This window comes from Lagopus muta, chromosome 7 (assembly GCF_023343835.1).
Source record: "Lagopus muta isolate bLagMut1 chromosome 7, bLagMut1 primary, whole genome shotgun sequence".
In the NCBI taxonomy this organism is placed as follows: Eukaryota; Metazoa; Chordata; class Aves; order Galliformes; family Phasianidae; genus Lagopus; species Lagopus muta.
This window is the reverse complement of record NC_064439.1, coordinates 34,323,428-34,350,505: the sequence shown is the minus strand read 5'-3', so window position 1 is coordinate 34,350,505 and position 27,078 is coordinate 34,323,428. Positions and strand designations below refer to the sequence as shown.

Genomic DNA, 27,078 nt, shown 5'->3' with positions numbered 1-27,078 from the left:
TTCAGAGTTAGTAAATGTTCCTCCTGAAACGTGTTTCCTCAAAGTGTTAACAACCTGTGGAAGTGCCTGAGTAGCATCCCTGCTGGGTTTCATCGCAGCTGGTTTTAACCTAGGTAGCAGGTTTTCTGTATATAAATAGAGATGGTGGCAGTATGTTTATGGAGGGTTGTGTATGGAGTTATGGAGGGTTGTATGTTCTATAAGAGGTGGGCTCAGATGAGAAAGAGCAGAATCACTCCATGGATGCTCAGCACCCTCTCCCGCTCGGCCTTCTACTGAGAGCAAACCTGGGATCTGGAATTGCTTCTAGATTATTTGCAAGTCATCTGCACTCCATTGCTTTAAATATACACAATGCATGTTTATACTCCTAATATTTAATTTCATATCTACTGTAAAATATTTTTTGTATTCTGTTCTCACTTCAGTGTGCTAACATGCTTGATTACTTCATAAGCTGCAAATGAGGGGCAGAATTATGAACCCTCGTAACATGATGCTGTCAAACTCAACAAAACATGCACAAGACCATTACGACATCAGACGCTTTTCGTTGGGTCATTTTAATCAATTTGACTTCAGAGGGCAGCTAATTTATCACTTAGCTAAACAAGTATTTCCTCTACTTGTCATCAATTTAAGTAATTAAAATGGTAAACTTTGCTACATGGCATGAAATAAATGCCCAAAGATAATTTGAAGTAGGTAGATGATACAGTCTAGTAGGATGAATGCAAAGTATTGTTTAAATACTTTCCTACATGTCAGTAGTTTGCAGAAATGTCATATTCCAGTAACACTGCTTGTACTGATATATACCCTTATATACTGATTTTAACCCTTAGCTTATGCAGTGCTTAGTTTCTTCCACTAAGATTTAACATCTGTTTGTTTCCTTTCTTCACACATTAAAGGTTTTACTTTTTTACTTTATTGTTTGGGGATCAGAGGATGACAGAAAACATGAGTGAGACAAGTTCTCAGGATGTACCTTGTTAGTTCAAGTAAGCCTGCAGACCTGACATTGTATCCTCTCAGCAATCTTAGTTTTCCTATGAGTGTTTTCAAGTTGTACAGGAAACTGGTTTGGAGACCTCAGTTGAAATTTGTGCAGTTTTCCTACCCCGATGCTATGGACCTCTTCCAGCATGTGGTTTCTCTTCTTTCATTGAACCATAAGGGGAAGGGAAGAGAGAGCAAATGGGCATCAGAAGTGCTTCTGACTTCCCACTTCTGTTTTTCTGTTCAGTTACACATTCTAAACAGCCATTCTCGTTTTGTCCAAACAATATGAATATTCTTCACTTGCTATGAGTTTTTGTATGTTTTGGTTTATCTTGTGCACACAGATTGATTAAATCATTTTAAATTTCTATGCAGAGATAGATGATAAAGGATAACATTTCAGAATTGGTTTAGTTTATTTTGAAATTGAAATAATTCTGTAACTATTTTTGAAACAAAGTGTGTTACCTATATTTGTTTCAATAGTTATTGCAAATAAAGAGGTAAATTAAAGTCTTATGGCTTAAAATAAAGTATTATGTTTATGTTCAGATTGAGAACATGATAGTTTTGAATTTATTATATTTTTTGACAATAGAGTAGTTTTGTATTTCACTCATTTGGTAACAAATAGTCTTGCTGCTTTAAAAAACAAACGAACAAACAAAAATACCTCTATGAAGTTTGGTTTTGTTACGAGCATTTCAACTTCTGATTGAACGTTCATTATGATTAGTCTATTACATGAACATTTATTATAATCAAATCACAGAGGACTCTGCTGTTTTGTGCTCTACTGGCTATAGTGATATTCTTCTATGTTTATGTAATACATGCTTTTGCCATGTTTTGCCCAGTTCCTGTCTGGGTGACAAGTGCACCACTGACACTTCAACTAAAATAGAAGCAAATCTCACAGAGACTTTTGACTTAGTCTTGTATTTCTAGCTAGCAGGTAATTAATAGAACAGGTAGTTGATTTCTGTTATGCCGAAGGAGGTTGCTAGTAAGGTGGAAGTAAATGTTAGTAAAGTTTTTCCTGATGAAAGCAGGCCGATATTTTATGCTGTGCAATGGACTGAGGAGGAGACCATATTGGAGTGTATTATAAGATGGTATCTCCACAGTTTTTTTTATATCCAGAAGATTTCCATGTTTGTGTCTTTAAGCCAATTTCATGGGATTTTGGGTTGTTTCTGTTGAGAACCTGCACTGACAAGTCACAGGTTTACCAACAAGGTGCCTTTTCTACTGTTGAAAACCAGACTGGGTTCATTCAACGTGGTCAGTGAGGAGTTGACATGTGGTGCTGCCATAGGTGGAGGCATCTGAGCTCTGGGCCATGTGCTGAATGCATCCAGCAGTACTGCAGGGCTTTCTCTGCTCTCACACTTAGAGAGAGGAGCCAAACACAACACTTATTTGCCTTGGGCTCACGGGTAGGTTCATGTCTCCTTTCATTCCCCTAAACGAGGTAAATATTTCTTATGCAGCCCTAATTATGTTTCCATGTATATTAAAGAATAGTAGAACTCCCAGTGCTGGGAAGGGTGCCTGCTCTTTGTCTTTTTTAGGCCATCATGTTTGAAGAAAATTAGTAGGAATAGATAATAAAGTCACTGTTAGCTCTGACTGAGAGTCTAGGTAGGCAGTATCAAGTCTTGTAAGCTAATTGAATTTCAGAGGATTTTAATAACATTTTTATTGTTTCACATTGAAAATGCTTTTAACTTACATCTTAGTTAATATGAGCAATATGTTATAGGCCATTACGAATCAACCACAAACCTGTAAAGAATTAATCTTTCTCAGAGTAAGATCCCGAGAGTAATCATAATTATTTAATAGTTTGCTTTGTTCTTTCTTAGAAGAGCTGAAAAGAACTTAAGTATGGAACTATAAAGGAAATTGCTTGGACTATCACTAAAGCTAATAGTGATACTTTTTTTAAACACTAATCAAATGTATCCATAAACAAACACAAGTAACTGATTAAATCACCATTTGAGTATCAATAGTAAATCTCTTTAGCTTTAAAATTGCTGTAACTGTCTGTAAAGTAAATTATGGCTCTTACATGTTGTAAAGGCATGGTATTTGGGGAGTATTAAAAAAAAATAAAAAAGAGAGAGAGAAAGAGAGAAGGTACAAACAGAAAAGAGGACAAAGGAGAAACTTATCAGAGCCGATTTCTTAATGTATTACTCATATGAATGAAAGAAAATGTAAGTCCAAAGCACATTTTTTTCTTAAAGTGGTGGCTGGTAATAAGGAGATTTTTGAGCCTGATTCTCGATCTGAAAAGCTAGTAGCATTGTACCTTACTTATGTCCTGAAGGACCATGACAACAAAAAGTTAAACTGTAGCAGAATGGTGTAAATGAAACTTTAAAGGTCATGCGTTAGAAAGGCACCAGCAGTGATACAGCAAAGACAACAGGAGAAGCCACTAGAATTCCAACAGGAGAAAAGTGTAAACATATCTTTCTACAATTTTTTCTTTAAATAAATAATCAACTTTTAATTGTTATGAGTTTTTCATTTATTTATTTAAAATATCAAGTAATTTTAAACATCTGCCAGTATTATGTAGTCATAGGACTGCCGCAAGCATTGAGATATTGTTTAAATAACTAGTAAGTTTTCAAATGCTTCTCTCGAAGTTATTATTCATGAATTTTCTGTGATTATGGTTAATAAATCACATACAAAGCATGTGAAGTGTACTTGCATTCGTAATGTGTTTTTTGAGATCATGCAAAGACTTGTTAAAGGCCTTTCTGTATTTGTGGTGCTTTTTCTCTAAGACCATGATTTAGGTTTAGTTTGTGTAGCAGTGGTAATGAGAAGATGGTTGGGCTGGATGATCTTACAGGTTGTTTCCAGCCTTGTGATTCTATGATTCTATGATTATTTGCTTGTAAAATTTGCCGTAAATATGTACCACTGCAAATGCAGGCAGTCCTGACTTCCCTCAGTTCCAAGCACCATCAGATAATGTTTTAGCTAGAAAGTAGCAACAGGTGATCATTTGTTTATTGTTAGTAAACTGAAGTCATTAAGCGTACGTGGTCAGTGCCTTACAGGAACCATAGGAAAAGCATAATTAAAGTGATTTTTGAATTGGTAATATACCAATCCTGAAACTATAGGACCATACCTCTTTGTATATTTCTTCTTAAATATGATTTTCTTGGAGTTAGAAATTTAAATATTGTAAACTAAGCAGCTACAGGAGATGATACTTAAAACTAAAGTGGCAGCAACAGGCCAGTGTTAGCTCCGTCTCTCTCAAGCTGTTAATAAATTGCTGTGTACTGACCAAAAAGCTGTCTCAAAAAATGTATTCCTGCATTGTGATAATGCACTTGAAAGGTCATTTCTCTGTCTTACCTCTCTGACCATAACACCATCTGCTTCTCCCTTTTTATTGGCATCCTGTTTTTCATTGCAGCAAATATTAGCTTAAAATGTACTTCACATGAGGTTCTAACATCGTTCTTGGTCATTCGTGTGTTACTGATTTGTATTCCATTCAGGCTGTGATGATGAACTTGTATAACCCTCTTGTTGGGTTTTCACTGACCTGCTTTATCTCCTTTTGTTCTTAATTTTGGGAAGAACTTCTTTATAAATATTAACTAATTAGCTGATTAAGTTTCTTCAAATGTTTCCTTAACATCACCTTACTACAAAGCTAATAGAAATCTTGATTAAACTGAAATCATCATACCAATCATTATCTGAGGTTTCTAAAATATAAATATGGTTAAAAGAAAAATGTTTTTCTAGGATGAGGTGTTCTGAATCCAGAAGGATGTGATGATGGCTGTTACCTCAACTTTGCTCTACAACCTTCATTGTTCCCACAGCCTAGCATCAATTGTTTTTGTAAGGAGATGGAAAGGGGAGTTGAGAAAGCTAGAAAAGGAAGGAGAGAGACTCCTGCCACAGCTCACTGTCCCTCTAAACAGTATATGCATTTTATTTGCATGTGATTATTGAGAGCTACTATAACAATTCTTTTGGACTTCAAGTAACAAAATATTTGAAGGGAAATGCCATTGTTCTTCTATTTAGCATCTAATGATGATTTTCTACCTGGAAAGTAAGGAAAGATTTTTAAGTATTTTAAATTGTGAATTGTGTTATTGCAAAGTAGTTAAAGAAACACTGTTTGTTTCTTCTTTTCCTCCAGATAAATATCCTTCAGTGGAAATTATTGCCAGTATGTATCAATCTGTATCTGAAACCAGACACCCTTTGCAAACAGATGAACAAGAAGTAGGCATTGATCCCTTGCAGAGTTACTTGAACAAAACAGAGGAAGGTGAGTTTTGTATTTGTGTGGGGATGTTTTATTTTAACTTTATACCTACAAACATAATGTGTCGTGATGACTATACCTGTCATAATTTGTTTAATTTTCTCAATGAAGTTGACAAGAAAACTTAAAGAACATTTCACAGTTTGTGTAGTACACTCTGATACTAAGGAAAACCACGAAAAGTCAACTTTCAATTTCAGACAGAAACATTAGCCAAATGTTTAATGCTCTGTCATCCTTTTTTAATCATAAACCAAACACTGATTTCAGCATAAGAATATTGAAATAAAGCATGGCTTTGAGTTACTTTTTGAAAGATGGGCTCTTTCACAATTGCTCTGGTTCCAGGGTTTTTTACCTCTTTATTTATTCAAACTGTGATAAAGTGAAATGCATTATTTTGGAAGAGTTTATAGAAATAAAAAGGGTGATTTTCATTTTTTGTTTGACCTTCTTTTGATAAGAATATTGTCATATATACTTATTTTTTAAAATGCTGAAAGTTGAGGTAGAATGAATAGACTCTTAACAGCAGAAGCTACTTTGTAACCCGAAATAAATTTTAAAATGCAATGTAATGAACAGTGAGAGCAAAATACTTGCATAATGCAATGCGTGCCTGCACCGCTTTTCTTTTCTACTTATTTGCTAGTGGTGACAGTATAGGTGGTTCGAAGAAAGTGATAAGCTTAACAAGAAGCCAAGATCCTTGTCATGAAAACATTCCTCAAGTACTCAGTTAGACACAATGGCACCTTAACTACCTGCAATTTTCCAGTCATTGAGCACAGGTACCAGGAGGGCAAACTAAAAAATGTGTTTTAAATTACTGAGTTGAAACAACTTTGTCACATTTCTTAAGTCCCTCACTCACATCAAGCATTCTTTGTGGGTGTATCTGTCTATAAATCTTCTGTTTACTAGTGCTTAATAAGAAAGCTATGTCAAGATTTGCTTAGTCAGTTTTACTACTTCAGTTTAGAAGAAGCCAGTGCGTTGCTTTAAAATACGTGGGTAAAACTTCATTGCTCCTTTGAGGGTTTTTTTTTTTTTTTTTTTTTTTTGTTTGTTTGTTTGTTTGCTTTTTCTTCATGGCTTTATAAAGCTTTTTGAGTATCAAAAAGTTAGAATGAACATCTAGGGGATAGTATTTTAAAACCTGATGATTAAATGAAATAGCTTTTTCACGTCAGTGTTCTTCCTCTGTTATATTTGACATCTTAACAGTATAAAGTATAAAAATGTTGGTCTGACAAACTAAAAGCAATTTTATAAGTATTTCTAGATACTTGAAAATAATCCGTTGCAATAACCTAAAATAAAAACCATTTTCCTGAGGAAGTATAGTTTGCTTCTACTTTACACCAATCAAGAAAGATGAGCTTTTTCTTCTGATTTTTTTCCCTGAAAATATTGGAAATTTTCTCAACTTCACTTCAAGGAAAATCAAGATTTTTATCCTGTTAAAAAAACTCAGTAAATTAATTTTAGCCTTTATTGTGCCAGAAATGATTAGTTACCTTGACTGAAAAGGTTTCTCGTTTTTATCCCAACCTTAACATCTCTATGACATACAAAGTTATTGGTATTGAATTGATGTTTAAAAGTGCCATTAATTCATTTACCCCAAATGTTCATTAACAATGTAAATGTATGCTGATGTTCTATGAGACAAGGAAGTGACTAATGACTCTTCGCACTAACAACACTTAAAATGAATAGAAACTTTAGATAGCTAATCTTGAAGTAATCAAGACCCTCATTCAGCCTGGCATCTCTGTATGCTCTAAAACAGCTGTCAACTGTTAAAAATATATACACAACACCACATACGCACATGCAAAGATAAAGATATGTAAATACATGGTTCCCCAAGTCATAAAGGTTACCAACTATGGTACATTTTTGATGTTCTATCTATGTAAATATTTTATATAAAGCATCCATTTCATCTTCATTTTTGTGATTTTTTTTTTTTTTTTTTTACTGTGAGACACATACTGCATTTTAATTTGAAACTTTATATATCCAAACTAAATATTTGAAGTTTTAATATTTGATTTTAAATAAAACATATATTTATGCCGTGTTATGTCTTTGAGCATCAAGGTATGGCATCGTTTTTGTCCATCTAGCCTGGTTACAAGTTCAGAATAAGGAAGTAATCAGTGTTTTGCAAATGATGTATCTAACTGTTGAAACAAAATAATGAATACTTAGGGGATGGATGGAGAATTGTCTCAATTCATATTGTGATATATATGCACAGCCTTTCTTCCTTTTGCGTATGCATTTTCTAACAGTAGCTCTGCAGCGTATTAGAAAATTGTATGAATCCTTATCTCATTGAAGAAAAATGTGAAGTCCCACTTAAAAATACTGTAGTATACTATGAGGATGGGGAAGATGCAGCCATTTCTTTAATACAAAAAAGACCTTGCATAGTTGAAGTTGCTTGAATTTAGCAAAGGGATTCTAATGTGTGAAAGCTGTGTTTAAGCAAACGCACTATTGCTTTAGTAGGAAAAATTGATCGATGTTCTATATAATATTCTGAAATACCAGGACATATTTGAAGCTGAGCTGAGTGCTTAAAGGATTACCGTGGAGACAAAGTTATAGAAGTCTTCACTGGGATGAGGTAATAAAGCACACCACTATTAAGTACACTGAAAATAAGTACATAATAATAGAGCTAGTCTGATTTGCTAATGTATGCGGAGGACTGTGTTAAGTGTTTGTAGCTGATACTGAAATGTAGAAATGGGAGATATAATGTCCAGTTGAAATTGTCTCCTAAGGCACTCATAGAAAAGAAACCTTGAAAATTTGTGGATTGTTGTTAAGTATAACTGGCTGGAAAACAATATACATAGATTAGGTTTTTTTCATTTACGGTCAGTGAGGAAGAATGTGGTGGATGGGGTTCCAGAAAGATGTTTATTTAGTCTAGCAGTACTTATTGCTTTTATTAAAATTTCTGTGAAGTTGCAGAAGGAAAACGTGTTTTATTAAAGATATGGCTGTTAGCACAGTGAAGGGCTAACACTGAATTCAAAGCATTTTTGAGATTTTAGATAAGTGCCCTGTGAATAATAAGATTTCAGTAGGAGGATTTAATGTTGCAAATGCAACATTGATAGATAGACAGATTGTCTATCTCAACAAATAAAACTAGAACACAATAGATGAGGTAAATGTTTAACTGTGGTTCTTTGAATGTTGAATTACGACAAATCATGAGAATGTGTTTTTTTGCAATTTTACAAAGTCAGGTTTCTAGTTAACAGTCTACAAACTGTTAACTAGGCTACAAACTAGGTTTCTAGTTAGCAGTCAAGAGTTTTCTTATTCTCCTGCAATACTTAAATATTAAAAAGAATGGGATATATTATTTCAATTTTTTTTATTTTTTTCAATATAAATGAATGCATGTTCATTGCATATATTCAATCATATATGCTTTTAAATTGCAGTTTTAATAACTAGCAAAAATTATGAGAATGGGATTCTCATTTTTGCAGCCTTACAATTCAAATGGTATTTTTTAATAATTTTAGGAACGTTTTATTTGAGTTTATAACTTTTGGATCTTAGTGTATTGTCATTTACATGCTTGCACCTATAACTTTTTCTTTACTTTTGACTATAATAAGTAGGTGTTATCTTAATACTTTTTGTGTTCAAAAAGTTTCCATGGTGTTGTTCATTTTATTCATTTCATTTTGTATGATTCTAGTTATCTTCATCAGAATAATATGGTGAATCTTTTTGGTCTCCAGATGACACTATAAACAATGAATATAGGATGGGAAATTTCAGAAACTTTACTCTTCTACTTTTTCCTTCTGTGCTACATCTAACAAATACTTTGTTAATTTCCAAATGCTTCAGGTTTATATTACATTTGAGCAGATTAATTAGGGTAACTTTCTGAGCTGCAGTAAATTTTTACTCAAAGTTATAGAACTCTCCACATTCTGACACAAGTTTTGAAGAATGTAGTTGGTAGTATTCCCATTTCATTCATGTAATAAGAAAGTTGATCCTCTAAGGACAGACTGGAACAATGCGTTTAACACTCTTCAATTTAATTTGCTCAATATCACAATTAATACAATTAAGGTCACTTGAAACTATTAACGAATTGGGTAATTTACTTCAACAATGTCAGTGTGTTCTCACAATTACATTTGCTTTAATTAGTGTACAAGCTATTATTTAATAGCATACTTCAGATAGAAAAATGTAATGTGTTCTTTGTTCTTAGTAGAAGAAAAAGGGAAACCTTTAATGGGTAGAGTGTTTTGGATTTCCTATTTGGGGGGTATATTTCTTGTCTAACAGCTTTAGCTGGTGGTGAGAACAGAGAAGGATGGCATAGCTGGAAGGATAAAGATAACTATTAAAGTGTACGATTGATATTAATCTAGTTAAAATAGATCAGTTGCTCACCTCACACTTACCATTGCATCCCTTGTGATTTTCAAGGCTGTCATGAAAAAAAAGTGAGATAGTAGAAGAACATTCATGTTTCCATTTTGACCTTATTCTGTGAGTTTCCATTTTTCCTTTTGGAAGAATTTTGCTGTTCTGGTATAAACCTCATTACCTTGATCATTACGGACTCTTGCTGTATAAAACCATACCTTACATCATAGTTTGAACAACTTGATTTATGCCATATTATACAGAAAACATGCAAAAAGCAGAGGGAAACGAAGTAGCAAAATAAATGTTCACCTTCAGAGAACCAAGTAAGAGGCACATGCTGTCAAATAATTTCCCCAAATTTTAAGTATGATTCACATGGGGACTATTTTGATCTCAGATACATCCTTTTACAATCATTCTGGTGTTAAGAGAGTTACTGGTGGCAGAAAATTATTGTCTCCTATTCAGTCAATAGCTATTCAGTCTTATTATTTTCTACCCTTAAAATCCTCCTCAGTTTGCCCTGTATGGCATTCATCCACATCTGTGTTTTGAGAGATCACCTCAGTGGTTACACGTATAAGAAACAATCACAGAGGTCCAGAACTCTCTGTGTGAGAAGTACTTTCCTAGGTGAAAGCAACTGAGAAAACAAATACAGTGAGTATTTGAGGCTCTATTAGTTTTATATTAATATTTTTCTACAGTGTGTTGTATGACATCATGTGTGTCACATAATGTATGTTCTTTCATCTTCTCTCCAGAGAAGGAAAAGTATGTGGGGTACAGCATTGTTCTTAAGAGGCCTCACTGTGTCCCAGCAGCACAGCTCTTTCTAGGGCTCATCGTTCAGAGCTGCTGGGGCTTCTCTGCCCAGGCTCTGCTTCTCCGTCACAGGCACAGGTGTAAAGATTGGAGGTGTGCTAGAGAGAAAAGTACCGTCTTTGATTTGCTTTGTATTTTATGAATAAAAACAGGAAGGTTGTTACATCTTCGAGCACCATATGCTAACATAACAAGCATTTTAATATTAATTTACTAATAACAACTACTGTTTAGTTTGCTTTTAATTGAGCTGCAACAGGATTGTAGTGACAAAGGCTATTGAAGCTACACGGTATATCCTGAGTTAACTCAGTCTGTCACTAGCTCCTTCTTAAAGATCTTGGTTTTCTCTTCAGGATTTAGTTATACTGCAGAGTTCTCACTAATCAGATGCAGACTGTGTGTGTGCCCGAGGTGGTGTGTGTCAAACACAACTTCAGAGTAGAAGTCCTTGAACTGAAGTTCTTTCAATGCCTGTTGGTCCAGAGTGGTCCAGCTACATGAATTCCAGTTTTGAGATAATGTGTTACAGATAATCAGTACAAGCACTATGTAGGAAACCTGTGTTCAGTGGTTTATAAGATATATGAAAAGACCTTTTGGTTGGCAGTGTCTGTAGAAGCAGAATAAATCTAAACTGATCATTTTGAAAGTTCTCCTCAGCATCACTGCACAGAAAGTAAGGCCTGCCTCACAAGTAACACTGGGAATCCTCCTCTATTCGGTCTTGTCAGCTGGGAGCTTCCAGTTCTTTCCAGATGCAGGCCTGCCCAAATACTGGCATAAATTACTTATCAGTCTCATCATTCTCTTAACTCCTCATGTCCTTACTTAGGGAAATGCTGGTTTCAGTATTTCTTTTTCCTAGCTTCTCCCAAATCCAGGTTAAAGCTCATCTAGCTAGCTCTCATCTTGTTTCCTATTATATCTGTAATATAACATATGTGCTGTAAAAACAAATGGTGCAATTTGAATGAAAAAGAAAGATTTTTTAACTAAATTTGATATGCTGATAGAAGCTTAAAATACAAAGCTGAAAATTCCGTTTTAACTGTAGTAACTTCTTGGCATCCATACAGAAGAATCTTTTTAATAAAAACTTTATAAATTTAATGTGAAAACTACTTCATTATTAAAAGTTATACAGAAGTCAGTGCAATCATTCTTTGAATGTTTTACTCAGATTTGATGTAAAAATGTAGTATGAAGGCTAGTATATGTAAACACTTCAAATATTAAGTGTTTGATGCAGTGATAAGATTATGTTAAATGGCTATATCTCTTACGCATGCAAAAGGCAGGTTTTCTCAATTTAAAAAAATTGAACTGTACAAGCTTGATTTTCTTTGTGTATGTATAAAAAAATACTAGTAAATCAGAATTCTAGCTGAGGCCAGCATGATTGGTACAGGATAATAATTAAATGTTTGTGCTCCCTTCTGTCCTTTCATACACAAGACTGTAATTTACAAAGCTGTTTGTAAATTGTATGCAGCTAGCTGATATTACATACCCCTGCACCTGAGATTAAGTGTATGTTTAAACATTTTGAAAGAGTTAAACTGCCACAGATTTGATTGTATTAGAAATTGATTGCTCTATATAGCAGAAATCTGTCAGCATAGACAGAATCTTTCCTACCTTTTGTATTTGTGGATGTTTGTAAAAATCTGGAATTCCTTATTTTAAAAATTAAAAAGTTTGACATGCTTTTATTTAAGTGATATTACTAAGTGATACTGCACAGCTTCAGTTTTAGGCTTCTCATTAGCTTGTAAGCCTTATTCTTCATCCACCTTGAATGCCCCTGTCGTCCTTTGTGCACATGCAGAGCTCAGAGGTGTGGGAGAGGAATAAAAGTGCCATCATACCAAATAATTTTGTACTACTTAAAATAAGTTAAATGTGTATTAGTTATTGACAATCTGGCCTTTTAACAAAGAAAAATAAGCCTACGGTTAGGTTGCCACTGCTACAAACTAAACAGCTGATACTTTAATGAACAACATACTGAGGGCCATCCAGGACATAAGGCAAATTAAGCAGGTTACAAACTGCATATCTTCTGTTTAGATATAGGAGATCTCCCCAGCTCTGACAATTAGCTCTACTGATCAGGCAAGCAGACAGACAGAAACAGAAGGAGGCCATTTGTATCAATTTGAGGAACAGAGCTAGTAATGAAGTAAAATATTCCTACCAGATATTTTCAACTCTGCTTTGGAACTGATATTTCTAACTGCTGGTTTCATCTTAAGAATAACAAACAAATAAATATGTGCTGCTTAACAAAAGCATATTTTCTCTTGTTTACAAATTGAGAGCAAAGGAATAATAATACTTCTTACCCACAGGGTTTTTAAAAAAGGAGAAAACATTTTCTGGACATACAAACAAATATGGATCTTGGTAACCTGACAGCTTTGTTTAAACGTTGAATTTGAGTTTCCTTTCATGAAAATCTTTTCAAAGTACAGCAATTCAGCTGTGAAAACCTGAATACATTAATGATGACAAAGAACCTCTGGAATGAGCCAACATTTGTTTTTGTTCTTTTACAACATTTCCTGATGAATTGCACATACAAAAAGTGTTGCAGGTTATTTTAATTTTCCTTTCTTACTTTGATAATAAATGTCTCCACTGTTTACCTTTTCAGTTAAAGTACCTTATTATTACTAATCAGCTTTAATTATTTATAACAAAATGACTGTGAAAGATTTTTCTTTGATGTAGAGAAAGTCAGGGACCTGATCCTGATCCTATTAAAATTAATGGCAGGGTTCCAAATGACGGTAAAGGCAATGAGCCTGAGTGCCCTTATTGCTTAGGTGAAGCAATAATTCAGCCCATGATACTGAATTTAGATTCAGTATTTGGATTTCCTTAATTTTGGAAGTGTCCAGATTTCAAGTATTTGGTCTCATGATTTGACTGCTCAGAAGCAAGAGTACATATAACTGTTAAAGCCCCAGTCTTCATTTTGCACATCAGATATGAAGAAAATGAAGAAAAAAAAAAAAAAAAAAAAAAAAAAAGGGTAAATATACAGGATTGTTGGAGACTATCATATCTCTAAACAAAAATAAAGGCTAAAACAGAGGGAATGAAATCTGTAGAGACTTAGTATTTTTTTTTTTAATTTCTTCCCAGTCAACAAAATAGCAAACCAAGCTACTGTAAAACAATGAAACCACGTAGATGTGGCATTGAGAGTCATGGCTTGGTGGGCATAGTGGGCTTTGGTTGACGGTTGGATTTAGTGATCATAGAGGTCTTTTCCAACCTTTGTGGTTCTTATGATTCTATGATTTTAAATTATACTGAATACGAAGTGAGACGTATCAGATGCCGGTAGGTGAGCTGATGTTTAAATCATTTTATATAAGTGAACTAATTCTGGGTTTTGTTTCTAAATATTTGAAGCCTGAGATTTATATCTGTGTATATATACACACACACATTCTGAAAAAATACTGAACGCTTCTGTCAGAGTCTAGAATACATTTTAGTTATTCACGACTATCCCTGTTCAGCTTTTTAATCATGTCAGAAGTTTGGGTCATTGCAACAGTAATCATGTGACTATAATGTTTCAAGTGCAACACAGATGACACAAAAGGATATAGCAAAATAAGTTTATTTTTACTATTTGTGACAATCACACAATCTTATGATGCAATTTATGCCCCATAGCTTGATCTGTTTATAAAGAGCAGTGGGATTTTAGGTTTTCTTTTGCATCTCTGTGCTTACTTAATCTTGTTAGAAGCCATCTCATACCAGAGAAGCTAAGAAATGAATTATCATATCCATATGTATAATAATAACATTCTATATTCTCATACAATCAGAAATCTGAAACAGGCTAAATGATAGGCCTGATTCATACATGAAGTCAGGTTCAGAAACTGAACCCAGATCATTCAAGGTTCAGAGAGCTACTTCAGTGACCATGCTGTTCTTTGTTTCATGCTTCCTTTGAGTCAGGTAGCTAATTCACTGAAAAAAAATCATAAATTTGGTACATATCAGAGTACACCCACGACATTTTCATGTTTTGTATACAAACTCACAATAAATATGTACCTGTCAGTCTTCATGAATTTCAGCTAAAAGTATTTTTGGTAACTGTCATGTAGAAAATATTTTCAAAGAAGCAGATCAGTGTAACCTTTTCAGTATTATAAGTTATCACATAAAGTTAAAATGTTTTAAACGTGTTAAACTATTCTCTAAACTTTGGTAAACCATAGCAAAATATGGATATATACATGTGAGTGTTACTATTAAATCATGTTTTGGCCACAAGTTTAAGGAACGCTGCTCTAACTTGGAGACATATTTACCAAGGTTGATTTGGTTTTATATCATGATTTTCTACCTTGGCACTGCTAGCTCCTGTCTTTAAAAGAGTCAAAATAGTAGAATTTCCTAAGAGAATTTCCAATGTAAGCCCTGCATTCTGCTCTTACTGTTTCATTCTGCCGTTAGGTACTGTGGGCATTGACATACTGTGTTGGCTTGACGTACTGCTCAGTGTCATTTGTGAATCAGTTAACACAGTGCTAGCTTCGTGTTTCCCCTCCAACTCTTCTTGAGGTACATGGAATACCTATGTCTTTGATATTTATTGGAACATAGGTGGGAAGGTTAAAAATCAAATTCAACTTCTGTAAAATATAATGGCCACTTAAATTTTTTCAAAAATTTCTCTAATTTTCTTCTTTTAAATATCTGAAGTCTGTACAAACAGTTGGTAGTTAAATTCTTCTGCTTGAATACTGGAGTGAAATGCAATAATATATAAACTGGGATAGGAGGTCTGCACTCAAATTTTTTACCAAGTCCCAGCCCGTTAAGTGCAAATGGGACCACATAACCAAAATGCTATCAGTCGCCCTGTGTGATAAGTTTATCCACTAAAATTTGGATATTCCATTACAAATTAATGTTTTAGATCTTCCTAGAAGTTAAAAGGCACGGACTTCATCCAGATAAGGCTTTTATGGTGGTGATAATCATTTTCTTCTGAGAAACTGGATTTATAATGGAATCAATGATTTAAACTTAGGAAATATGAACTGTATGGTGTTTCAGTTCTAAGTGCAATTGAAGGAATAGAGTTCTCATGTAAGACAATTAATGCTATAATTTTGATGATGTGAAAACATCTGAGTTTCATTATGCACACTTTCTGTGTGTAAGCCATAGTATTTCAAGGCACCGTCATTGCTTTTGTTTACTTTTCATCTGAAATATTTAAAGGGTGGAGCAATGGAACATAAATCTGTCCATTAGTGGACATTTCTACTTTGCACTCAAATGAATTTTCATCAAATTTGATTTGATGACTGGTGGCCAGAGCACATGCTATCTTAATGGAAAAGGAAAGCAAATTGAGAAACAGGACTACCTCCAAACTTCTGTTACCCAGTATTAACTCATTCTTTATGAAGTACAAAAGGAAATACTGCTTTGCAAATGCATACAAAACTCCATTCTGAATTATCACATCAATATGTCCACAAAATTATCACAGAACGGTTAGAAGGGACCTTGAGAGATCAAGTCCAACCCCCCCTGCTAAAGCAGGTTTTCTGCAACAGGTTGCACAGGTAGTCATCAAGACAGGTCTTGAATATCTCCATAGACAGAGACTCCACAACTTCTCTGAGCAATCCAAATCAGCTACAGTAAGAGATTTCATTGCCACTTCATTGGGATTTCCCATATCACTGGGAAATTTTGAAGTATTGATTGTTGGTATTCTAAAAATAATGCTTATGCAGATTAGTATGGTTCTTTTACTTATTTGAATAGAAAAATGTGATGTAAGTCAGATATTGTATGGTAGAAGATTCAGTTCTGTTTTGGGATTCTTGTGACTAACCAGTCAGAACTTTTATTTTCAGTATTCTGGAATTAAAATTGAAGGTTTTCAGTATGATTAATGTATTTTATAAATTTGGATTTAAGATGAAGACATGACAGTTTCAGCTTTGGCATTTGCATAAACTAAAGTTACACCATTGTAGCTGCTTCATCAAGAGAATGTTTCTTTAAATAAGTTGCTTTGTGATGTACTTTTATCAGAAGTAAATTTCTGTTTTGGGAAAGTACCATATAAAGCCTGTATTAAGTGCTCCATTACTCCCTCTCATTTACTTGATTTCTGCAGGAAAAAAAATGTTATTTCTGTGGGGGGAAAAAAAATAAATAAAAATGGTCTGCAGCAGATTTTTCATTCCAGAATTAATACCTTTGTGATACTCTAAGTCCTCTAGACACAGCAAATTTGGGAAGATACTTGCAAGTTTTCTTCTATTTCTTGTTCATAACTGTCATTTTAAATTTCAGAATCATACGGAAAAGTAACCCTGCATTTGGTTTCTGACTTTAACATTGCTTATCTAAGTACAATTTTCTGGTTTTGCATATTAATCTATTCCTTGCTAAAACTGTAGCTCAGAGGAACAGCTTTGAAACTTTTGAACCTACAATTATTATTTTTTTTTCGTAAAGTAATATATAAAGTTGAATTTAAGTTGGACATTCTACTGTGACAAACTGCTAACTATAAAATACGTAAAAATTTGAGGATGTTGAGTTGATTGTCAGCTGATAATATATATACAGAAGTTGCTCTAAAAGTAACGCCTCCTATTTATTTCCATGGAAACTTCAACATATTCAAAGGGGGCAATAGCATTATTTGATTGTGCAAATTCTCAGCTACAGATCAGTGTTCTCACATGCACTGTTTGGTCATCCATAAACATTCACCAAATGTTGGTGAATATCAGTGGGTGCAATTTTTTCCACATGAAGGAATTCAGTTCCACACCTTTGCTTCATGTGCACTTTCACATCAGATGCCATTCTGTTTGGCTGCCCCTCTGCTGCCATCTGGCACATGTCAACAACATGTAACAGAACATTGGTGGGAATGTTCAACCTCTACTGCTGTACCACCAACATCCGCATCATGGGCCAATGTAATAAAATGGGAGGCATTACTTTTAGAGCAGCCCTCTTGTACAAGAAAGCGACAGTAAATATTTACAACAGTACTGAATCTTAAGATAGAAAGTGTTGACATCTGAAAATCATGTAATAAATTACGTGTACAGAGGTGGTTTATTCTAGCATAAGGGACCTCTCACACTATGGATCCTACAGCAGCACAAATAGTGTCAAATTTCCTGAAATTTTGATGTTTTTTGATTTGGGAGCTTACTGTAATGTAATGACACTGAATCTTTGCTGCAAGAGAAGAGAAGAGCAATTACATTCGTTCTTTATTAATTTGATTCTGCCATGCTACAATCTTCCTTGGAAAATAGGCATAATTAGTAATGATTAGAAATATTATTAAACCCACTTTTAAAGTATAATTGAAACTTGGAAGGTTAGTTGAGACACCAGAGGTCTGCCGTGAATCATTGCAAAGAGAACAGAATTGTACCAATGCCATGTTTAGATACCTGCCAGAGCCCCTACTGGCTCACCACCTTATTTACTCTTGATGACTCAGCCCAAGCTGCTAGAAGAAAGTTTGCCCAGCTTGTTAATTCTTCCTCTGTTTAAGTCTTTGACCCTTAAGTTTATAAATTGACACCATTTTGCACCAAAAGTGATGAATACATTTTGAGACTTTAACTTGTTTTAGTGGTTCTCATTACCAGCTGGTATTAAGTCCAAATCTTGTTACTGTTTTAATGAAGTTAAAGAAAAGCAAAATTTGAGAGTGTCAGATTGGGTTTGATTTTTTCCTTTTTCAGACCATATGTATCAGTGCTCCAAAGGCCTGTCTTGTGGCTGGTTCAAACAAAATAGAAACACATATAAACATGTAAAAGATCCCATTCTGAGAAATATCGACTAATTTCAGGCAAAATTCTTTTCATTTGATGTTTACAAATAGCACTTTTTAAACTTTGCCTAGAGGTAGGGAGGGAGGAGCATTTCAAAAATGAGATGTTTAAGTAAAATGACTACAAAAGGATGTAATCTTCCATTTTAGTGTATTTCTTCTGAATAAGTTATGCTCTAATAAAAATTAAAGAGCAAGTTACATTTCGAAGATCAGGTCATCGTAATTCATTGACATTAGGCCACATAACTGAATAATGTCTTACTTCAGTGAAATACATCAAATGAGATCAACAATTATGACTCATAAACATGCCTCGCAGGCATAAAGCAGCAGGGAATTAGCATGTGAGGCTGATAAATATGCATGTAAATAAGCTCCCAAAGGAATAACATGGGTTTGATTGATAGGTTTAGAATTGGAACATATGTAAACCCCTTTATTCCTCATTCTGGTGTAGCTAAGTAAAGATGCGTTTTACTTGTTAAAAGTTTCAATAACTTTGTAAATCTTAATGCCACATCTGCTTTTGTGTGTGCAGGCACGTGTGGGTGTCACTTGTGAGATTGATTGAATTGTCTACAGGGTAGATGCCCTCACTTGAATTGTAGTGTTTGTGTATGTATACTGTAGTGCTTGTGTATGTGAATGCACATATATGAGTATTTGAATACTACGTACTAGGAGGAGTGGAGCAAAACATTATTTGAGGATTATGATCAGAACGTGTAACTTTTGAAGCTTGTTTTATAAGTAAAAAATTGAGTTGTGAGTTTTGGCATATTCACCGGTATATTTATTTTTGCAAATCCTTTCTGCATTGAAGGTAATTACTGTTTATATCACAGAAAGTTCTTCTAGTGCTGCCGTGTTTAAAAGTCTGGCAGGGATTCTTTATTTACTTCCATTTTTGTTGGCGTCTTGCAGCTTGAACTCTTATCTACAACTTCAAAGTACCTATCACAGCAGTATCTTTATGTTTGATCAGCTCAAGTGTTTATGCTGTGCAGAGATTTACATCTGTATTGTTAGAAGTGTATATAACATACTTTGTGTTTATAAAACATTAATACTTTGGTTTGCCAAATATAGACCAATTGGTTGCCATGTCATGTGACCTAGCATACATCTGCTTTATTACCATTCCCTGCTATTAGGCAGTAGAAACTTTTCCAACTGATGCACTCGCACTGATGTTACATCATAATATAATTATGCTAAAGTAATCTTAGAGCAATGGCATGTGATATGCAAATACATTTTCAATATTATGAGGTATGCACCGACTGTAGATTTTAGTTGGGTATGTTTTATCGCTAAAATAGTCATTCTGAGAAATTTAAGATGGGGTTGGTACCAGAGACTATCATTGTTCGCATGTGGAAAACTCTGTTCTCTAATACTTGTCTTCTGCTTACGTGTACCTTTCTGTGGAAATAAAGGTTGAGCAAAAAGACTTTCAGCTGTTCACATTTATAGAGTAGTAGGGAATATATTTTCCAGTTCCGATCAGTAAATTCAGGAGCTACTGTTTAGATCTGAAAACTGGCTCTTTTTGCTGCTTAAAAAGAAAAACAAAAAATAAAATTGTAGCACTTAGAGACATCAGAATCGATTCTAGTGTGGGTTCTCATGAAGCAATTTATAGCTACTCTGTACAATTTATATAGAAATACTCCAACACCATAAACTGCTTAACCCAGAATGTTAACAGGCTGTGACATCAAGAAAAAATGAGCCCTGTATATAGCCATGGGGAGGGGGGCAGCAGAGAGGGATTTCATGCAACAGAGATGAATAAGCAGATTGCTGTCTGGAACTCTGATGGACCATGTTTCTAGCTGTGTAGCACTGTCCTTTTTCACAGAGCATGCCTAGATATCTCTTGAGCCAACAGAAATAAAAAATATAACACTTTTTTTTTCTTTTTCCTTTTTTTTTCCCTAACAATGTGCCCTTTTTACACTCGGGACCTTGACAGACTGTCATTCAGTTTCCACTCCCCATGAGGAATGTCCTTGAATGGCTCAAAAGAAGCCATAAAATTGTTACTACGTATTTTTCATTCACCTCTAGAATTTTCCACATTTTATCCAACATGTGTGAAGCCACTGGGAAATATGGTTAAATGAGTTAAGCAGACATCACCCATCTGTGCATCTTAGGGAAAATAAAAACAGTGCTGTCCCTTGGAAATCTTTCTTGGTACATAACCAAAATCCAACAAAAAGCCACCAGTTTGAAGCTAAACCTAGGCAAGGCTCTTGTAGAAAGGAAGGGAGAAGCACTTTGAAAAAAGTTTGCTTCTTCTACCTCACCCCCAGTCTTCCTGGTGTGTTGCCTTTCATAATGCAAGGTGGTCCTGGCAACTGGGCTCTTTTGGAATTCCTGAAGGCTATTGGGCACACAAGACAACACACCTACAGATCCTACCTACTTCAGCCAGTGTTAAAAACCTGGCATTCAGCCTCAGCTCTGAATTTTAGTCAATGCACAAGCAAAAATACCTTATTGTAGGCAATGTGTTTGTGCAAGTGTTATATAATTCTAGATAGAGGGCATCTTAATAACTATACATTTCCAAAAGTCTTGAGCCACCCATTTATATTGTTCATTGTTATCCTTTCTACTACTAAAGTGACTGGTAATTTGTATCTCTCAAACGGTTCCCGCTTGGATTTCTCATGTACTGAAAAGTCAGATGCCTGACATTACTGTGTAAAGTTAAGTGCTTGGGGTTAATGAATGGCATTAAATTTTATGAGGTCATGTCCAGTAGATGTTAAAAGAAGCTTAAGGGAACTTTATCACTGATAGAAATTAACAGTTGGCATGAAAGAATGCCTGAGGGAATTCAGTTCTAAGCAAAAATAAAATTAGTGGTATAAAAACTAAAATATAGAGTCATTGTGATTAATATAAACACTTTTGTTAGGTAATTGGTTACGTGTTGCAGTAAAAGAAATGAGACCTCACAGTTTGAAAGGAAATAATATTATTGTATTTAGAAAGCAATTAATGCTTGTAGTCAAATAAGAAAAATCTACATCACCTACAATATTTATATTCTTTCAGTAAACATATAACCTTTGGGGCTGTATTTATCAAATAGTCAAGTCTCCACTTATTTACATTAGGTTTTTCTTTGGGCAAAATGTGTTTTCCCTAGTGGAGTATGTTATTTTGTTTCATTAAACCTTTATTTCTACTCACATGCGTTGCTTATATTACAGACCAAATGAATACATACTGTGTGCTGAAGTCATCTAAGGTTTGTGTTTTGGAGTGACTGACCGATGGCATGAAAATTCTGTTTAAAAAAGAAAATGGCTACATTAACTTATGGATAGATCTGTTTTGCATAATTATGTGGGGAACTATTCAGTAATTACACTAGTATTCACATGCTGTAATTTTCGTCTTCTTTATTCGCTGTCATTCCAATGAGAGGAAATGGAAAACTTATTCAGACATACATCCTTTCTTACTCTGCCTTACAACCTGCAGTCACGGTGTATAGTACTTTCAGACAGCATCTGTACAGCTCAGGTAAGACGATTGTCTTAAATTTGATGTTCACTGTGTGTAAATTCTGCACTCGATCTTCCAAGTCTAAGGACCCTTTGGATACGCCTGAGTGACTTGTTAGTTTCACATCAATTGAGGTCTCTGCTTTCTGGACACTTGGAGGTAACAGTGTCAACCATGATGAGAACATAGGGCTTTATGATTAAGAGTTTTTGTAGGAGAGCTTCTTGTCTCTGTGGTTGTACAGAAAGGTACCTACTCTGTTATCCAATATAGCAAATCACCACCACATCCCTAATTTGGAAAGGGAAAGCTGAAGAAAAAGTGAAACTAATTTAGAATGTGTTGTCCCTCAGGACTGTGCTGTTGCTCTCTTCTGTTGCTTTTGTGACTTAGTATGAAGTAAATACCTGAATCACATCTTGTCTCATTTTCCTTATTTGGTGCTTGGTCAAAAAATCCAGTGTCAGATAGTTAGTGTGACCATCTGCTTGGTGACGTGTTCATTTTGCACTCAGGCTGTTATCACTTTGGCTAATAGATGTGGTGTGTTTTCTGTCTTAGTGAGCTGGTATGACTATCTACAAAAACTGACTGCTCCTAAACATTTGTCCTATTATTGTGTAAAATAATCATCAACCTTTTAGAAAACTTGAGTAAAACTGTAGTCCACAAGAAAAATCCAGTTATACTGATCTAATTTTGAAGTCTTGTAATGCTTGTATCTCCAAATATTTTGTACTTGTATCCTTAGTTCCACTTTGAAGCCCTCCCCCGGGGCTTTACCTAGTCATTGGCCTCACAGGAGGGTAAGAAAGAAGAATGGAAATCTGTCCCATGATGTGTTTTATACTTCTGCCTGGAAAAGTTTTATGGGGAATTTTTCTCAATACCTACAGCAGTGGGACTGTTATTCTACAGCCTACCCTACATTATAGTGAATAGAAACGTTTTGTCATTCTGCTTGTCACTGAGATGTATTTTTATATTCTGACGTTGCTGTGGACTTTCATCTGTTAGACATCTAGAGCTTGCTGCTAATGCATATATATCTTTGCTCTTCAAGTTTCTCCGGATCTGTCATTTACAAAATGCATCTGCTTTTGCACCAGCAAAGTACACAGTTGGTGCTCTCCAATTAACTAAGGCATGATTTAAAAGAATTTTGATTAACATCTAGTGTTTTCATTATGTTTTGGCATATTTTGATTTGACAGTTTAAAAGCTCTAGCTCAGTACTTCCTTTATACAGTTCTGTGGTATTTTTCTCCACTAGCAAAATTTATAAAAAATGTAGAGTCCTGTTTCATTTTAGAGTCTTCTGAAGTATGTGTCTACTGGACACATAATGTATTCTGAGAATTAGCAACCTTTCTTAGATAGCCTTATATTAGGAGCCAAGAGCTTCCTGACATCATCTTCATCATCTTATACAGCCATGTTATGCAAAGCCAGGTGGTTTTAGGCTCAGATGTCCTTTTTTGGTGCAAGTTCCTCCTACATAGCTGATTGGATTGGGTTAAGGGCTATTCCATCCGGAATGTCTCTTTCAGGGTTGTATATTTAAAGCTGTGAGGCAGTGTTTTTTGTCTGCAGTTTGCTGGCTTTCTTCAGGCTGTTTTCCTCAAGTGTGCCTTGTATTGATGCTATGATAGGGTGAAAGTATCCTAGTATTTTTATTTTTATTTTTCTAACTGTGAACTACAAGTGTCTTATGTCTACATTTTGTTGTTGATGGAACATCTCCTTTAAGTTTTGCCCACATAACATTAAACTTTAACTAAAGACTGTGTTGCTTCTTCAAAATCATTTGCACAATAGGTTTCTAAAAAGGTGAAAAAATGTGCTTTCTGTTATGTTACAAATGATAGGTAGGTAATGAAGTAAAAACCATATGAATTTCCAAGGTGTCACATTCATCTTCGAATTAAACCATTGGTAATCCCTTTACTTTTTTTTTATGTGTGTAAGAAATCCATATTAGCCTGTTGGGCCTACTGAAGTGACTGAAGCAATTGTGTGAGAGCCTTGAGAAGAGTGCAACAGCTGGTATCAGAGTCCTGGAGCCCTCCTGCTGCTTCAAGCAGTGCAAAATGGAGCTGTGTTAGGGAGAAGGCAGCAGAGCAGTGCCTCAGTGCCTCCGTGTGGCTCTAGGTGGCTTTGGAGCTGGCTGTTTCCACCATGGGCCTTTCCCCACTTCATATGGAGTATTCGTAAGATCGCAGCATTTGAGAAATGTTAACGCATTGCCTGCATCTCTGTGACAACTTCCTAATGTCAAATTTCAGATCTGTCTTCTCTTCCTCAGAGCTGAAACCAAAAGCTGAAATGCTGACTCTTGGGGATAGTGCCAGTCCCTCCATGGATGCTAAGCAGCTCCTCTGATTTTAATTCCTCGTATACCTGAATTTTCCAAGCTGTTATACCGTGGCTTCCTTTAATATGAAGCTGCAGAGAAAACAAGAATTCTTCCTGTTCTTTTTTTTAACCTCTGGTCCTGTCCATCATGAAAGCCTCTGACCAAGTGCAGGAGGTGAGGCTGCATGTCACTGCCATGTGGCTTCCTAGCCAGACTGGCTTTCCTCCTGATAAACGTATTCTTTTCAGATGAAAAGCTGGCTTCTGGTTAAAAGGGCAATTCTGTTTCAATAAAAGAGCACTTAATCCCTTCTCGTTTGTCTTATGCTATCATTTAATCTTGGCAAAACAGCAGTGTTCGGAAACTTCTACTCCATCTTTTTCAGCTCTGTTTTTTTCCTAGACTCAATGGATTATGCATTATCGCTTTTGAGTATGAAAATCAAACTATGCTTGCTTATTATCCTAAACAGACAGATTACATTTATCTATAAGATACAAACAGGGTTAAAAATAGGATGTAATTGAAGTAAATTAAGGACAATAGTAGCCTTCAAACATATAAAGAGGTGGTATGTTTTTCTTATTGTCAGTTTAAATGGTCTCTAGAGACCACCTTTTTACACTGATTGTGCATGTCTAAGATTAAGCAAAGCTGTATGACCAGTGCTATCTCAGGAGGATGCTGAGTCATTAACTCATGTTTATTGCCTCTTGCCATCTTTAGATTATTGCAATTTATAGCTCAAAGGCCTTTTAGGCTGTTTATAAGTTAAAATTAGCTAAATTCTTCTGGATGCAAGTGATAAGTCACTCTGCACTTATATATCATGGAATATAAGTTCCTAGCAATGATTCCAGACTACTTCTAAGATTTTTCTTTCTGTGCAAAGTCTAATTGTGGTACTTGTCTCTACTTGTATATATTACTCTATCGTCTGTTTTGCTAGATCTGCTGTTTGCTATTTTGTTTCCGTATATGCTCATAAAGAATTTATTGAAGTTAGACATTATGTTATTTATTAAGGCATCCACTTCAACCACACATTTAACACACTGCATTATAGTATTTGTCACATTTGATGGTGACCTAGGAGCTTGTTTGGGTTATATACTGTAAATGATCAGCAACATTAGGTAGCAGATACAGACTGCAGTACAGAGCCTGTGAATAGAATTGGGCAGAATAATTGGGCGCTTAGACCAAGGACAGGTCTGCACTGCAAAAAACAAAAGACTGAAAAAATGTTAGAAGAATCATGTTCTACCTTATCCTGTGGATTATTTTTTTTTTTTCTTTAACCAGTCTAATTGCTGCTGGTAACAGTTCAGGCATTACTGGGCTAAATGCTTATTGACTGCAGTGGAAGTTGCATTTGCTTATATAAGCTAGTATTTTGTATTTCCTATTGAATAGGAAGTAAAGCTCTTTTTCCCTGCTACGTGCATTTCCTGAAGAGTTTGTATCACACTTAGATTTGCCCTTCCCATCGTGCTTAAAGAGATTATGTTAAAGCACCTCTGGATGTAAATTGTTTAAGGTATTAGTACTTAACAATCACCTGACAACTCTTATCTGGCATTCTTATGAATTACTTCAGTGGTATTAGAGTAAAATTCCCTTTTCTATGTATTTTGCTGTTCTAGTTTAGAATGCAGTGGATAGTTCAGCCTATTTTAGTAATTACAGAAGCTTAGACGCTTAATCAGGAAACAAAATGTAATAAATAAGTGCTTTGAACATATTTATTGTTATTTTAAATTGAGCTGCAAGGAACTACATTCCTTAAACACCGATGCTACACTCTGATTTTGAAATCAGTCAACTGGAGGTTTATATACACTTTCCCATCTACTCCTTTTCACACACACATTTTGCATTTGAAAAAGGGGTATGCAAAGGTGGAGGCTAACCTAATGACAGGGCTGGTATCAAGATTTGTGAACACTCGGAATCAGTTTCATTTAAAATGGAAACCCTCTTATTTTTGCATGTCTTAATTTGGACTGAAGTGCGTTGATAAAATTATTTCAAATAGAGCTTTTGCCTGGAGAATACGCAAAGTTCACTTGTGTAAGCGTATACACATAGGCAATTGTGATTTGATATGCAGAGATCATAGTAGATGCCACTTGATTGTCGTAAATCGTAAATCAGCGATTCAAAAGACACCAGAATTGACTGGGCTGGAGCAACATGCAATACAACATATTCTTCTTATCTCTGTAAGTTTTTGTTCGTAACAGCAAACCAGTGTGTCTGCCTATCATATTGTTCAACAGCTCTGCTGCCTTTCTGTAGGGCTAAAACAGGCTTTGATTTTGCACCTTTGTGTCAGCGTTGTGTGCTTACTTTCAAATGTCACCAGCTTTCACTACTGCAAAATTAGCATATGCGCGGGTACTCCATTGTGTTTTGTGTTTGTGTTCCTTTCCTAACTTGCATAAGCTTGGGGAGGGAAAAAACACTGTTAATGCTAAGTATATGTTTTTCATACTTATATCTAAGGGTAATCAAATGAAATATTTCCCCATGTATGACATTTAGACATTTGTACTTCTGATCATAAAGTCCTGCAGCTGATTATCAGCAAGATCTGCTAACTAGCACAGTGTATCATTTTTTTATTCAATTCCTAGCAAATATTTTAGGGCACATTAGTTAGAACTGAAATGGTAACAAAAAAAATTTATGTAGCAGGCACCGTGCACATTGGAAGTTTTT

General features: G+C 35.0%; 1 protein-coding gene across 6 annotated transcripts in view; it reads left to right on the top strand.

The window, feature by feature from the left end:
• TBC1D5 (TBC1 domain family member 5) overlaps window positions 1-27,078 on the top strand; it is a 295,713-nt gene that overhangs the window by 114,542 nt on the left and 154,093 nt on the right. For all 6 annotated transcript variants that reach the window (XM_048950415.1, XM_048950416.1, XM_048950417.1 and 3 more), the window contains one exon: window positions 5,204-5,335. In XM_048950415.1, coding sequence (XP_048806372.1) covers window positions 5,236-5,335 — 100 coding nt within the window. In that variant the 5' untranslated portion in view covers window positions 5,204-5,235. The remainder of the gene's footprint in view (window positions 1-5,203; window positions 5,336-27,078) is intronic.